Source organism: Lissotriton vulgaris, chromosome 5, assembly GCF_964263255.1.
Source record: "Lissotriton vulgaris chromosome 5, aLisVul1.2, whole genome shotgun sequence".
Lineage (NCBI taxonomy): Eukaryota > Metazoa > Chordata > Amphibia > Caudata > Salamandridae > Lissotriton > Lissotriton vulgaris.
This window is the reverse complement of record NC_141693.1, coordinates 1,689,212,539-1,689,227,066: the sequence shown is the minus strand read 5'-3', so window position 1 is coordinate 1,689,227,066 and position 14,528 is coordinate 1,689,212,539. Positions and strand designations below refer to the sequence as shown.

At 47.9% G+C, this 14,528-nt stretch overlaps 1 protein-coding gene across 2 annotated transcripts in view; it reads left to right on the top strand.

Moving 5' to 3' along the window:
* Positions 1–14,528, top strand: part of TLK2 (tousled like kinase 2) — a 1,405,344-nt gene that overhangs the window by 623,905 nt on the left and 766,911 nt on the right. For both annotated transcript variants that reach the window (XM_086923830.1, XM_086923831.1), the window contains one exon: positions 1,945–2,081. In XM_086923830.1, the coding sequence (XP_086779956.1) occupies positions 1,945–2,081 (137 nt within the window). The remainder of the gene's footprint in view (positions 1–1,944; positions 2,082–14,528) is intronic.

Below are 14,528 nucleotides of genomic sequence, written 5' to 3'. Positions count from 1 at the left end.
AATAATGTTGCTCTTCGAATTCTTTGCTGTACCCTTATTACCCTACAAAAAACAGGTAGTTTTGCTATAGGTAATTTTGAAGTTTCCACAGTACGATTTGGGCCATTTCCTGTTGCAGCCACTATGCCTACCCACACAAGTGAGGTGCCATTTTTATTGAGAGACCTGGGGGAACGCTGGGTGGTCGGAAATTTGTGAGAGCCCGGTGACCCTACAACTTTCCCACACAGAAATGTGAAGAAAAAAAATGTTTTTTCAACAAAAAGGGGATTCTGGGTAGGGAAATGTTGGGGGACCCATGTAAGCCATACTTTGCTGGACTCCTCCGAGTGTCTAGTTTTCCAAATGTATAGGTTTGCTAGGTTTACCGTTGCGTTTTGGGCCGTTTCCTGTCACAGGCACTAGGCCTACCCACACAAGTGAGGTACCATTTTTATCTGGAGACTTAGGGTAACACAGAATTGAAGAGCAACTGTTATTACCTATTGACTTTAGATGCATTTCTGCCTTCCAAATGAAATACAATGTGTTTAAAAATAAGTCATTTTGAAAAATGACCTATAATTCTCATGCTTGTATGTGTACTCACAATTCCTGAAATGTGCAAATATCTACTGTTTCTAAACTCTATATTTTGTTCCAATTTAAGAAATACATTGGTGGCTTTCATACCGATTTTTTTTTCTATGTATATATTTGCCCAAATTAATTGCTATATACCCGGTACATAATAAAAAACCATTGCAAGATGCTGCTCAGTTATTGGCTCTGGGTTCGTTGGGTACTTGGTGAACCTACAAGTCCTATATATCCCCACAACCAGAAAGGTCCAGCGGATGTAACAGTATATTGCTTTCAAACAGCTATCCTAATTAGAAGAAGTTACAGGTGAAAACGTTAACACAAATGGCTGTTTTTTAAAACTAATTTTTCAATTCTTCCTATATTCAACTACACAAATGACCCCTTGCTGAATTCAAAATGTTGTCTACTTTTCAAAAATGTATAGCTTTCTAGGATCCATTATTGCTTTCATACCCATTTCAACCATTAACTGGAAAGAGCACAAACACACAAAACATTTCAAAAATAGGCTTTGTCCCCGAAAAATGCAAAAACTGTGTAAAGAATTTTTGTTTTCTGACAAAAGTCTGCTTGTCCCTGAAAGCTGGGAAGATGGTGATCCAAGCACCACATCCCCTTTTTTGATAAGTTGCAGGGCAAAAAACAGACGCTTTCATCTGTAGCCCTTTTATCCCATCCCCCCCAGCCCCCCAATAAAAAAATTGCTGTTTTTTGGTTAATTTATGCGTCCCCTCCAGGGGAATCCACAAACCCTGGGTACCTTTAGAATCCACATGAGGTTGGAAAAGAAGGACACAAATGTGGTGTGGATACCTTATGTGGTCAAAAAGTTACAGGGGCCTAAGCACGAACTAACCAACTAGCCAAAAAAAATCTTAGCACATGGGGGGGTGGGGGCCTAGCAGCGAAGGGGTTAAGAGCCTTGTTATGTGTCCTAACAAGATTACTTCATTATCTTATATTAAATCTAATGTGCAGGAACCTGCTTTAACAATGGTTTGTAGTTTGTTTGCTTTTAAAATGTAGCATGTGTCTGAATAACATGCCAAAGCAATATTGTGGTTAGTCTACCAAAAAGACCATTGTGTAAACGTTTTAACGATTAAATAACATTTTGTATTCTGTACAAGTACTCTTTCACTTCCAACACCAAGATTGGTGTGCTTTAATGGTTCAGCCATTTTCTTCTCTTTAAATTTGTGAGCTTGCTGTACCGCATTAGCAGCAGTTGGTGTAAGATAGCCTTGTTTCATACAGTTCTTTCTAGATTGGTTTTATTATAGTGCGTTGGGTGTGGCTTCATCTGTAATATTGATATTACATTTCTAATCAGGATTTGGTTGTGTGTTGTTTATCTAGTCCAAACAGGAAAAAATGGCGTGCCGGGATAAGAGCATGCAAGACCGCCTCCGACTTGGACACTTCACAACGGTCCGGCACGGGGCCTCTTTCACTGAACAGTGGACAGATGGTTATGCTTTCCAGAACCTTATCAAGTAAGAGGAAGCTCATTTTTTCTGTACTTTTTTTAAAGGTTCCGGGTGTATAATTCAGCTTCAAAGTCTTTATGCTCCTCTTTAACCTGGCTTGTCTATCCTTTTTGCAAGGTTGTTCTACTGCTTGGTTGTTCACCCTTATTTGGTTCCATTTGTGAATATGTTCGAGACTAGTACACTGTTTGTATAAAAAATGTCTCTTTTTATTTTAGAAAGCTGCTTATTGTGTTCTTCTGTACAACTTAATTGGCTGCTTTTCCTCGCCACTTGCCATGTGTCCTCTTCTTTCAGCGTGTGCATACTCATTCTTGACCTGAATTCACCAAACTTAGTATTGCTTCTTTACCATGTGAACATGTTTAAATATTAAGGGCTATGTAGTAAGGGACGTTTCTGATAGGTACTTCTAACTTGAGATTCTTCACCTTAATTCTGAGTGTTGTAGATGGTGCCCATGCCTCCACAATAACTGCATACTGCAACAGTAGCAAAGGTCCTGAGCTGTCACAAAAGCGCTACACCTAATAATGCCTGATTTCTTTCCAGTTGCAACATGTTGGTTTTTGGTTGACTTTAAAAGTAACAGACACTGTGTCTTGGACAATGGCTGACCTGAAATTTATAGGATTCAAGCCATGTAATAAGTGCAGGAAGTTCACTGACCCTCACCTGTGCTTTTGGTCCAAAGGGATCCAGTCATTACTAAGGTTCTGTGATAAATGTGGCCTCTGTTGATCTGGGAGTGGGAGGAGAAACTCTATCGATGAACATTTGAAGAGGTTGTGGACAAAAAAAAGTGATCCGGCTACATGTTGTTGAGCCCATTGCTCTCCCGTTCAAGTAGTCTGTCCTACACAAACTCCCATTCTTGCTCGACGTTTCTAGTAAGTTGAAGATGCTCCATAAGTGTAAGAATGCTAAACTGTAGTACGGCTAATAGGTCCATTGTCGACATTTGTTAAGTTAGCATGAGCTTTGCTGCCATGTGTAGGAGAGTAGGGTCTGCAATCCTATGATCACCCAGATTTTTCGCTTTTGTTTCACTGGTTTACGACTTTCTCTGGCTGTGGGCCTGCCAATCAGACCCACAGCCTGGCTGTTCCCTCTCTAAATTACAACATGTACCCTAGGTGCATTTACCAATTGGTACTGGGCCACCTTATCAGACCCTGTAACCCAGGGCATAGGTGTACCCAGGGCCTACCAGGGGCTAAAGCATGTATTATGCCACCCCTGGCTGGCCCCCTAAATTTGACACAACTGGCTGCATGACAGCTGGGGCAAAGTCGTGTAATCACCCTTTGCTGTAGGTGTAGTATACCTATACCTAACCCTAAAATGGACACACAGATTCCTATCAGTCACTCCTATGGCAGGCCTTGACAATCCTGAAGGCAGAGTGCTTGGAATCGTGTGAGATGGTGCTCTGGCATGAGCTGAGCCTGTCTGCAGCTTGCGGAACCAAGTCCAAATAGCTGTTCCATGATATCGCATACCATATACTCTTAAGTGCATTATAATCCTCGCGGTTAAATGCTATCTTTGGTATTGCTTTATCAAAACATGTCGAGTAAGGTGTCATACGAATTGGAATACTAACCCCTCGCCAATTCTGGCGACGGGGTTAGCATTCCACCCTTCTAGAGGGACACGACATGTATGTAACTGTGAACCCCGGTTAAAGTTAAACGAAGCCTCAGCTCCACAAAATGGATGCCGCCACCACAGACACGAGTCTGACCCCCTGCAGCTGGGAGTCCTTCCAGCGAGGGGAGCCTGGACAAAGGGTTTCCTGTCAGGGGCGGTGCTAGCACCGTCCCAGACATGGTTTTGTGTATCCTGGGTAGGCAGTGCTTTACAGGAAGGTGACTGCTGAGTGGCACCCCGGTGCTCACTACGCATAGGCCGGTCAGAACCAGTTCCAGGGGCACACCAGCCCCTGGCCTGGGGAAAGTCCGGCATGGCAGAGGGGTGTAACCACCCCCCTCCTAGTCCCACCCATAGGCAGGACCTAGTCACCGGGTCAGCCCCCTTTTTTAGTATAAAGATGGGAGCGGGCCCCCTGTTCAAATTAGATCATCTTTGGAATCAAGACACGACTTTCTGCGAAAGACATCAAGATTTCCTTCTTCAAGATTCTCCCTTGTGGCTAAGGAGTAGTCACCCTGCATCAAGCGGGCACCATCCTAAGAACACTGCCGTCTGCTGCAAGTCCTTCTTCACGAATCCGACGCCCCAGCTCGACGAGACCCGGCTTCCCTGGCACCTCTGACCTCTACTCACCTCTACAGCAAAGCTGAGAACTGTGAGTGCGACGAGACCTCGAGGGACCGACGATCGCCAAGACTGCACGACTTCTTTGCAACAAGCCCACCGTGTGCTCCACTGGTGAGTGCTTTGGGGTCCGAGATGCCCCAACCCTGAGCAGCTCCAGCACCGAAGACCAGCCCTCCAGCATCTCCACGATCTGCGTGGGGCCCTTCTGCTTTTGCGTGCTCACCGCGCTGTGTGGCTACTAGCCGGCTGGCTTGTGGCCTTCTTCACGACGCCCGACGACATCACTGCTGCTGGTCTGGTTGCTCCAGACTGGCCCTTGCTTCCTTCTTCAAGAGAGGCACCCCGGACCCTCCTGGTCCACTCCAGACGCCATTTTGAGTCCACCGTGTGGGATTGAATTTGCCAAGTCTTTGTTGCCCAATCCTGGGTCCAGCGACGCCGACAGCTTCATCCATCGTGGGACAGCTCGCTCCTCCATCCTGGTCGCCGACAACGCCTCCTGGTCCGTGAGATCTGCGAGCACAGCGACACCCACTCACCTAGTCGAGGTGACTACCATCCGGTGCCCTCCTGGTGCCACCTGACTACTGGCTAGTAGTCTTGAACTTGGTCCCCTCTGCTTTCAGGTGTCATCTTCCTTCGATCCAGGCTTGGATCCATCGAACTTTCTTCACTGGTCGCCTGCCAGCAACTTCTTTCTTCCAGGCTCCTGGTCCGTCTACGAGGATTCCAGACATCTTTTGAGACCTATGCAGCTGCAGCCCCTGGGCTAGGTAACTTCGGCATTTCGGTGCCCCAGCATAGCCTCACTATCCAAGGGTCAGAATCCACTTTCGTTTTCCTCCTACCAGGTCGGGTTCGCCCGAGAACACTAACTTTGTCATTACTAGCTACCATAGACTTTGTCCCGCATCACGCGTGAGAGTGCACACTCTGCACCCGAGTCCCCTGGGTCTCCTAGAAGTAATCTGAAGATTCTATAGTCAAGATCTAGCGATTCCAAAGCCTATTAGTACTGTACTTACCTGCTAGTAATTTCGCATTCCACTTTCAGAGTATATGGTTTTCCGTGCCCCTCGGGCATTTGTATATACTGTGCTAACTTAAGTATTTTCGTAAGAGTTTTGTGTTGTGCTTAGTACCCTGTCCTCATAAAGAGTACAGGGTTGTTGTGATTCTTAATAAATATCTTGTTTATTTTCATAACACTTGTGTGGTGTCCTTTCACTTGGTATTCAAGGGGTATATGTGTGGTAAACAGCTGGCTTAACACGCCCTCTCGAGTCTTTAGCCTTAGACTGCTCGTATCCACGCTACTAGGATAGCTGGTCTATAAGGTTGACTTACAACCAATCATCAATAAGGGTTGCTGGACTGATACATAGTGTTCACTAGAATAGTGAGCACTGCATATCAGGCCACCTTCTCACATTGGTGAGCAGCGGTTGGGATTTGAGCTTGCTGTTGTTTTACCACACGTATCCTGAGAATATCTTGTTGAAAGATCACATAAGTACTGTTAGGTACATATAACTTAGCTTAGAATACTCTGAGTTCTACTGAACCAGCTGTTGCAGCTCCTCAAGGCTTAGCACACCTTGGCTGCAACTCTTAGCAAGGGATCAGTAGGCAAACACATAGTGTAGGTAGGTGCATCACTTACACCCCACTAGAAACAGTATGTCAGACAAAGGAGGAAACTCTGAGTCTCCCCTTGTGTCAGTGGACCCTCCACAGGTCCCCACTTCCAGATATACTGTTCTTAGCTTCCAGGAGTTGAGACAGGTGTGTACCTCCAGGAAGATAAGACAGGGGTCTAACCCCACAACTTCCTTTCTGATTGGTCTCTTGGAGACTTATGATGCCAGAAAAGCTGAGAAACTTCTTAGCTCTTCTAATCCAGATGGAAGCATGCCTCCCCTTGAGGGAACCAGAGGAGACCCTGACCTAATCCACCTCTCAGCTGAGACTGAAGAGGGGGGAGGAGGATGAGGATCCCTCTGGGGATGAGGCAGATAAGGGACAGGTAGAAGTCAGCAGACTATCCAGGTCCAACTTAAGCAGACATGAGATTGGTACTGGGGGACCACTGGGGCCACTCTCAGGTCAGCTTAACATTGGGAATGGATGAGCCAGATCTCTATCAAGAGGCTCTGGCAGATCTATTCAAACCAATGGCTCTCACAACTCTTCTCACAGAGGGATGACTTCCCCTCAGAGGAGAGTGTATGAAGCTAAAGAAAGGGCAGTCAATCTGAGGATTGAAAGGAAAGAACTTGCCCTGGCCAAAGAGAGGCTTGCCTTTGCTAGAGAGCAACAGTTAAGTGGGGTAGTCCCCACTGGTGGCAGCATTGTACCTAGCAATAGGGAAAGGAGTTTTGATACAAAGCACCTGGGTAAGATAGTGCCCCCCTTTAAACAAGGGGATGACATCCACAAATGGATTACTGCTTTGGAGAGGGCCTGCACTGTGCAAGGTGTTCCCCAGAGTCAGTGGGCAGCTATCTTGTGGCTCTCCTTTGAAGGTAAAGGTAGAGACAAGCTCCTCACTACTAGAGTGGAGGATGCTAACAATTACCAAATCTTGAAAAATACACTGATTGATGGGTTTGGCCTAACCACTGAGCAGTACAGGTTGCTGTTCAGGGATACCCAGAAAACTCAGTCTCAGGATTGGTCTGATTTTGTAGATTGTGCCACTAAGGCTTTGGAGGGCTGGTTGCTGGGCAGTAAGGTTACTGATTATACAGGATTGTACAATTTGATCATGAGAGAACAAATTTTAAACAATTGTCAGAACCAGTTGTTGCATCAGCATCTTGTTGACTCAGATCTGACCTCTCCCCTAGAATTGGGAAAGAAGGCAGACAGATGGGTCAGAACAAGAGTTAAACAGAACCAGGGCCAGAATCAAGGTGGTCAGAAGAAAGCAGACCAGAAGGGTAAAGATTCTAAGGGGGAACAAAATGACCAGAAGTCTTCGACAGGTCCCCAACAACCCAAAGCGGGTGGGGGTCAGGCTCCCCAGAAGAAGAAAAACCAAGAAGGCCAATCTAAAAGGTGGTGCCAATACTGCAAAAGTAAAACTCACTGGTTTAGTGAGTGCACCAAGAAAGGAGGAGGGCAGACTCCTGCCACTGCAGCCCCTAAGGCACCTGTGCCCCCTAGTACAGTCAGCAGTGGTAGTGCACCTCCCAAGGGTTTAGTTGGGTTAACCCTGGGTTCTGAGGGGGGTGACAACTTAGTTGGCACACTCACTCAGGCTGTCCTTGTTTGTACAGGGGATGTGGATATGTCCCCTGATATAAGTCCCAATACTTTAAGCAAATACAGACAGACACCTTTCATTAATGGAAAAATGGCTCGGGCCTATAGGGACACTTGTGCCAGTGTCCCAATGGTGACACCTAACATTGTGGACGCTGGACAGATCATGCCAGGCACAGATTTCCTGGTGACCAATGCAAGCAATGTCACTACCAGTCACAGTATGGCAATTGTAGCTTTCTCCTGGGGAGGGGTAACTGGCCAAAAGAAGGTTGTAGTTAGTTCAGACCTCCCAGTGGATTGTTTGTTGGGCAATGATTTGGAGTCATCACAATGGTCAGAAGTGGAGCAGAGGACTCACATGGAAATGTTAGGCTTGCCAGCACATGTGTTTGCTGTGACCAGGTCACAGGTCAGGAAATGCCCCACTGAACAGGTGCTGGATCCTGGAACAATGGACCAGACACCCTCCAAGAAGAAGAGCAGTAGGGTTAAGGCTGTGCCTTCCCCCTTGCCCCAGGTTGTGGATCAAGTCTCAGAGGAGGCTGACCTACAGGAATTGAGGGAAACTGAGCCTAGAGAGTTTGAACTTGATCAAGTTGAATTCTTGGGTTCAGGGGGACCCTCAAGGGAAGACCTGGGGAAGGACCAGTTAGACTGCCCTTCCCTTGAACCCCTCAGACAGCAGGCTGCTGCTGAGGCTGCTGGGAACGCCACAGGTACCCACAAGGTATACTGGGAAGATGGACTCCTGGACACTGAGGCAAGAGACCCCAAGCCTGGCATGACCAGGAGGCTGGTTGTACCCTTGTCTCAGAGAGGTTTCCTCCTTACCTTGGCCCATGAGATTCCCTTAGCAGGTCACTTAGGCCAGACAAAGACTTGGGACAGGCTTGTCTCACACTTTCACTGGCCTCACATGAATGGGGATACCAAGGAGTTTTGTCGCTCCTGTGTCACTTGCCAAGCCAGTGGTAAGTCAGTTGGCACAACAAAGGCCCCCCTTATACCAATGCCTGTGGTGGGGGTGCCCTTTGAAAGAGTGGGGATTGACATTGTTGGTCCAATGGAACCCCAGACAGCATCAGGGCACAAGTTTATACTGGTGTTAGTGGATCATGCCACCAGGTATCCTGAAGCTATTCCACTTAGGACCACTACAGCACCTGTAGTGGCAAGGGCCCTAGTTGGAGTGTTCTCCAGAGTGGGCTTCCCTAAGGAGGTTGTCTCTGACAGAGGTGCAAACTTCATGTCAAGCTACTTCACTGCTATGTGGAAGGAATGTGGTGTCAACTACAAGTTCACTACACCCTATCATCCACAATGCAATGGGCTTGTTGAAAGGTTCAACAGGACCCTAAAAGGGATGATTCATGGACTACCTGAAAAGCTCAGGCGTAGATGGGATGTCCTGATTCCCTGCCTTCTGTTTGCTTACAGAGAGGTCCCACAAAAGGGGGTTGGCTACAGCCCTTTTGAACTTTTGTATGGGCATCCTGTGAGAGGCCCCCTGTGTTTGGTGAAGGAAGGATGGGAGAGACCTCTCAAAAAGCCTGCAACCAACATAGTGGACTATGTACTTGGTCTCCGCTCCAGGATGGCTGAGTATATGGAGAAGGCATCTGAAAACCTTAAGGCCAGTCAAGAACTTCAAAAAGCTTGGCATGACCAAAAGGCTGTCCTGACTGTTTACCAGCCTGGACAGAAGGTGTGGGTGTTGGAGCCAGTGGCCCCAGCAGCACTCAAAGACAAATGGTCTGGGCCCCACACAATTCTTGAGCAAAAGGGAGAGGTCACCTACCTGGTGGACCTTGGAACTCCCAGGAGCCCCCACAGGGTGCTCCATGTCAACAGGCTCAAAGCATATGTCGACAGGAAGGACATGAGCTTGCTCATGGCCATAGATGAGGGACAGGAGGAAGAGAGTGACCCTCTCCCAGACCTGCTCACTCAGAATCCTGATGATGGGTCAGTAGATGGTGTTGTCTTTTGTGGCAGCCTCTCTGAGCATCAACAGAAAGACTGTAAACAGGTTCTTCAGTCTTTCAGACATATGTTTTCTCTGACACCCAGTCAGACCAATTGGTGTACCCATGAGGTTGACACTGGGGACAGCCTGCCAGTTAAGAGTAAAATCTACAGGCAGCCTGATCATGTTAGAGACTGCATAAAAACTGAAGTGCAGAAAATGTTGGAGTTGGGAGTCATTGAACCCTCAGATAGCCCTTGGGCTAGTCCAGTAGTTCTAGTGCCAAAACCTCACACCCAGGGTGGTAAGAAAGAGATGAGGTTCTGTGTAGACTACAGGGGTCTCGATGCAGTCACTAAGACTGATGCCCACCCAATACCAAGGGCAGATGAGCTTATAGATAGATTGGCTTCTGCCAACTACTTAAGCACATTTGACCTGACAGCTGGGTATTGGCAAATCAGGTTAGCTGAGGATGCCAAGCCCAAGACAGCATTTTCAACCCCTGGTGGGCATTATCAATTTGTGGTAATGCCCTTTGGTCTGAAAAATGCACCTGCCACCTTCCAAAGGTTGGTGAATCATGTTCTCACTGGGCTGGATGACTTCTGTGCAGCATATCTAGATGATATTGCTGTCTTTAGCTCCACCTGGGAGGATCACCTGGTCCACCTGAGGAAAGTGTTAGAGGCTCTGCAAGCAGCAGGCCTCACTATCAAGGCCACCAAGTGCCAGATAGGGCAGACACAGGTTGTATACCTGGGCCACCTTGTAGGTGGAGGCCAGGTTCAGCCACTGGAGAGCAAAATACAGTCAATCAGGGACTGGGCTCCTCCAACCACCCAGACTCAGGTTCGAGCTTTCTTGGGCCTGACTGGTTACTACAGAAAGTTTGTCAGGAACTATGGATCAATTGTGACTCCATTAAATGAACTGACAAGTAAGAAAATGCCAAAAAAGGTTCAGTGGACAGCAGGCTGTCAAAAAGCATTTGATGACCTAAAGCAGGCCATGTGCACAGCACCTACCCTTAAGAGTCCAGACTACTCCAAACCATTCATTGTCCAAACAGATGCTTCTGAGTTGGGTGTGGGAGCTGTTCTATCTCAACTGAATTTTGATGGTCAAGACCAGCCCATTGCTTTTATAAGCAGAAGGCTGACCCCCAGAGAGAAGAATTGGTCAGCTATTGAGAGGGAGGCCTTTGCTGTGGTTTGGGCCCTGAAGAAGCTGAGGCCATACTTGTTTGGCACTCACTTCAAGATTCAGACCGACCATAAGCCCCTCTTGTGGCTAAATCAGATGAAGGGTGAAAACCCCAAACTGCTTAGGTGGTCCATTTCCCTACAGGGGATGGACTTTACAGTGGAACATAGACCTGGTACTGATCATGGCAATGCCGATGGGCTCTCCAGATATTTCCACTTAGAACAAGAAGACTCACCTGGTCAAGGTTAGCTTATTGTCCCAAAGTTTGGGGGGGGTCATGTAGGAGAGTAGGGTCTGCAATCCTATGATCACCCAGATTTTTCGCTTTTGTTTCACTGGTTTACGACTTTCTCTGGCTGTGGGCCTGCCAATCAGACCCACAGCCTGGCTGTTCTCTCTCTAAATTACAACATGTACCCTAGGTGCATTTACCAATTGGTACTGGGCCACCTTATCAGACCCTGTAACTCAGGGCATAGGTGTACCCAGGGCCTACCAGGGGCTGAAGCATGTATTATGCCACCCCTGGCTGGCCCCCTAAATTTGACACAACTGGCTGCATGACAGCTGGGGCAAAGTCGTGTAATCACCCTTTGCTGTAGGTGTAGTATACCTATACCTAACCCTAAAATGGACACACAGATTCCTATCAGTCACTCCTATGGCAGGCCTTGACAATCCTGAAGGCAGAGTGCTTGGAATCGTGTGAGATGGTGCTCTGGCATGAGCTGAGCCTGTCTGCAGCTTGCGGAACCAAGTCCAAATAGCTGTTCCATGATATCGCATACCATATACTCTTAAGTGCATTATAATCCTCGCGGTTAAATGCTATCTTTGGTATTGCTTTATCAAAACATGTCGAGTAAGGTGTCATACGAATTGGAATACTAACCCCTCGCCAATTCTGGCGACGGGGTTAGCATTCCACCCTTCTAGAGGGACACGACATGTATGTAACTGTGAACCCCGGTTAAAGTTAAACGAAGCCTCAGCTCCACAAAATGGATGCCGCCACCACAGACACGAGTCTGACCCCCTGCAGCTGGGAGTCCTTCCAGCGATGGGAGCCTGGACAAAGGGTTTCCTGTCAGGGGCGGTGCTAGCACCGTCCCAGACATGGTTTTGTGTATCCTGGGTAGGCAGGGCTTTACAGGAAGGTGAGTGCTGAGTGGCACCCCGGTGCTCACTACGCATAGGCCGGTCAGAACCAGTTCCAGGGGCACACCAGCCCCTGGCCTGGGGAAAGTCAGGCATGGCAGAGGGGTGTAACCACCCCCCTCCTAGTCCCACCCATAGGCAGGACCTAGTCACCGGGTCAGCCCCCTTTTTTAGTATAAAGATGGGAGCGGGCCCCCTGTTCAAATTAGATCATCTTTGGAATCAAGACACGACTTTCTGCGAAAGACATCAAGATTTCCTTCTTCAAGATTCTCCCTTGTGGCTAAGGAGTAGTCACCCTGCATCAAGCGGGCACCATCCTAAGAACACTGCGGTCTGCTGCAAGTCCTTCTTCACGAATCCGACGCCCCAGCTCGACGAGACCCGGCTTCCCTGGCACCTCTGACCTCTACTCACCTCTACAGCAAAGCTGAGAACTGTGAGTGCGACGAGACCTCGAGGGACCGACTATCGCCAAGACTGCACAACTTCTTTGCAACAAGCCCACCGTGTGCTCCACTGGTGAGTGCTTTGGGGTCCGAGAAGCCCCAACCCTGAGCAGCTCCAGCACCGAAGACCAGCCCTCCAGCATCTCCACGATCTGCGTGGGGCCCTTCTGCTTTTGCGTGCTCACCGCGCTGTGTGGCTACTAGCCGGCTGGCTTGTGGCCTTCTTCACGACGCCCGACGACATCACTGCTGCTGGTCTGGTTGCTCCAGACTGGCCCTTGCTTCCTTCTTCAAGGGAGGCACCCCGGACCCTCCTGGTCCACTCCAGATGCCATTTTGAGTCCACCGCGTGGGCTTGAATTTGCCAAGGCTTTGTTGCCCAATCCTGGGTCCAGCGACGCCGACAGCTTCATCCATCGTGGGACAGCTCGCTCCTCCATCCTGGTCGCCGACAACGCCTCCTGGTCCGTGAGATCTGCGAGCACAGCGTCACCCACTCACCTAGTGGAGGTGACTACCATCCGGTGCCCTCCTGGTGCCAACTGACTACTGGCTAGTAGTCTCGAACTTGGTCCCCTCTGCTTTCAGGTGTCATCTTCCTTCGATCCAGGCTTGGATCCATCGAACTTTCTTCACTGGTCGCCTGCCAGCAACTTCTTTCTTCCAGGCTCCTGGTCCGTCTACGAGGATTCCCGACGTCTTTTGAGACCTATGCAGCTGCAGCCCCTGGGCTAGGTAACTTCGGCATTTCGGTGCCCCAGCATAGCCTCACTATCCAAGGGTCAGAATCCACTTTCGTTTTCCTCCTACCAGGTCGGGTTCGCCCGAGAACACTAACTTTGTCATTACTAGCTACCATAGACTTTGTCCCGCATCACGCGTGAGAGTGCACACTCTGCACCCGAGTCCCCTGGGTCTCCTAGAAGTAATCTGAAGATTCTATAGTCAAGATCTAGCGATTCCAAAGCCTATTAGTACTGTACTTACCTGCTAGTAATTTCGCATTCCACTTTCAGAGTATATGGTTTTCCGTGCCCCTCGGGCATTTGTATATACTGTGCTAACTTAAGTATTTTCGTAAGAGTTTTGTGTTGTGCTTAGTACCCTGTCCTCATAAAGAGTACAGGGCTGTTGTGATTCTTAATAAATATCTTGTTTATTTTCATAACACTTGTGTGGTGTCCTTTCACTTGGTATTCAAGGGGTATATGTGTGGTAAACAGCTGGCTTAACACGCCCTCTCGAGTCTTTAGCCTTAGACTGCTCGTATCCACGCTACTAGGATAGCTGGTCTATAAGGTTGACTTACAACCAATCATCAATAAGGGTTGCTGGACTGATACATAGTGTTCACTAGAATAGTGAGCACTGCATATCAGGCCACCTTCTCACACCATGAGGCTACTTTTGCCTACGACACTGCATGCATATATTTCACAAGACTCTGTTTGTGCTCCTTTCACATGAGAATTGTCTACCTTCCAAGTTCTTTGCTGTACTCTGAGGTTTAGTCTGCACATGAGGTTCAAGGTTAAACAACAATGCCCCTTGTTATTCTGTTCTGATCAGTTCCTTGCACCTAGACATAACATGCTACACACAGCTGCACTCCTGGAAATCGTGTACTTTAAAATTGCAACTGCAACCTGTTTTTGACACACTTGCTGCAAGAAGAGCTGTGCTTGTCCTGTGATGTGAACATTGCATCTAGGCCTTGGAGTATGGAGTCTGCTGCCGACAAATCCCAGAGGTCTTCTTTATATAAACTATCTCTTTTATAGCATGCACATCCCAATCATCAGAACGAATGTCATGTGTGACCACATCCCCCATAGAGACTCCAAAGATATATGGTAAGTTATTCAGCTCTGTGAACTTGAAAATCTACTTTATCCCAATGATACTATCCGAAACAGGGAACGCTGCAATGTTAACAAGAGTCTGGTCACGCTTCAAGATGTTTGAAGATGAATGGGGAGCCAGAATTCCATCAACAGCGTTCACAGGGGGTAAGTAGTGACCATTGATGAGTTTGAAAAAAACAGTTACAAATCCAATTGACATAAAAATAAAAATTAGTATCAACCAGATGTATGTTCATTGAGGAACCAAATAAGT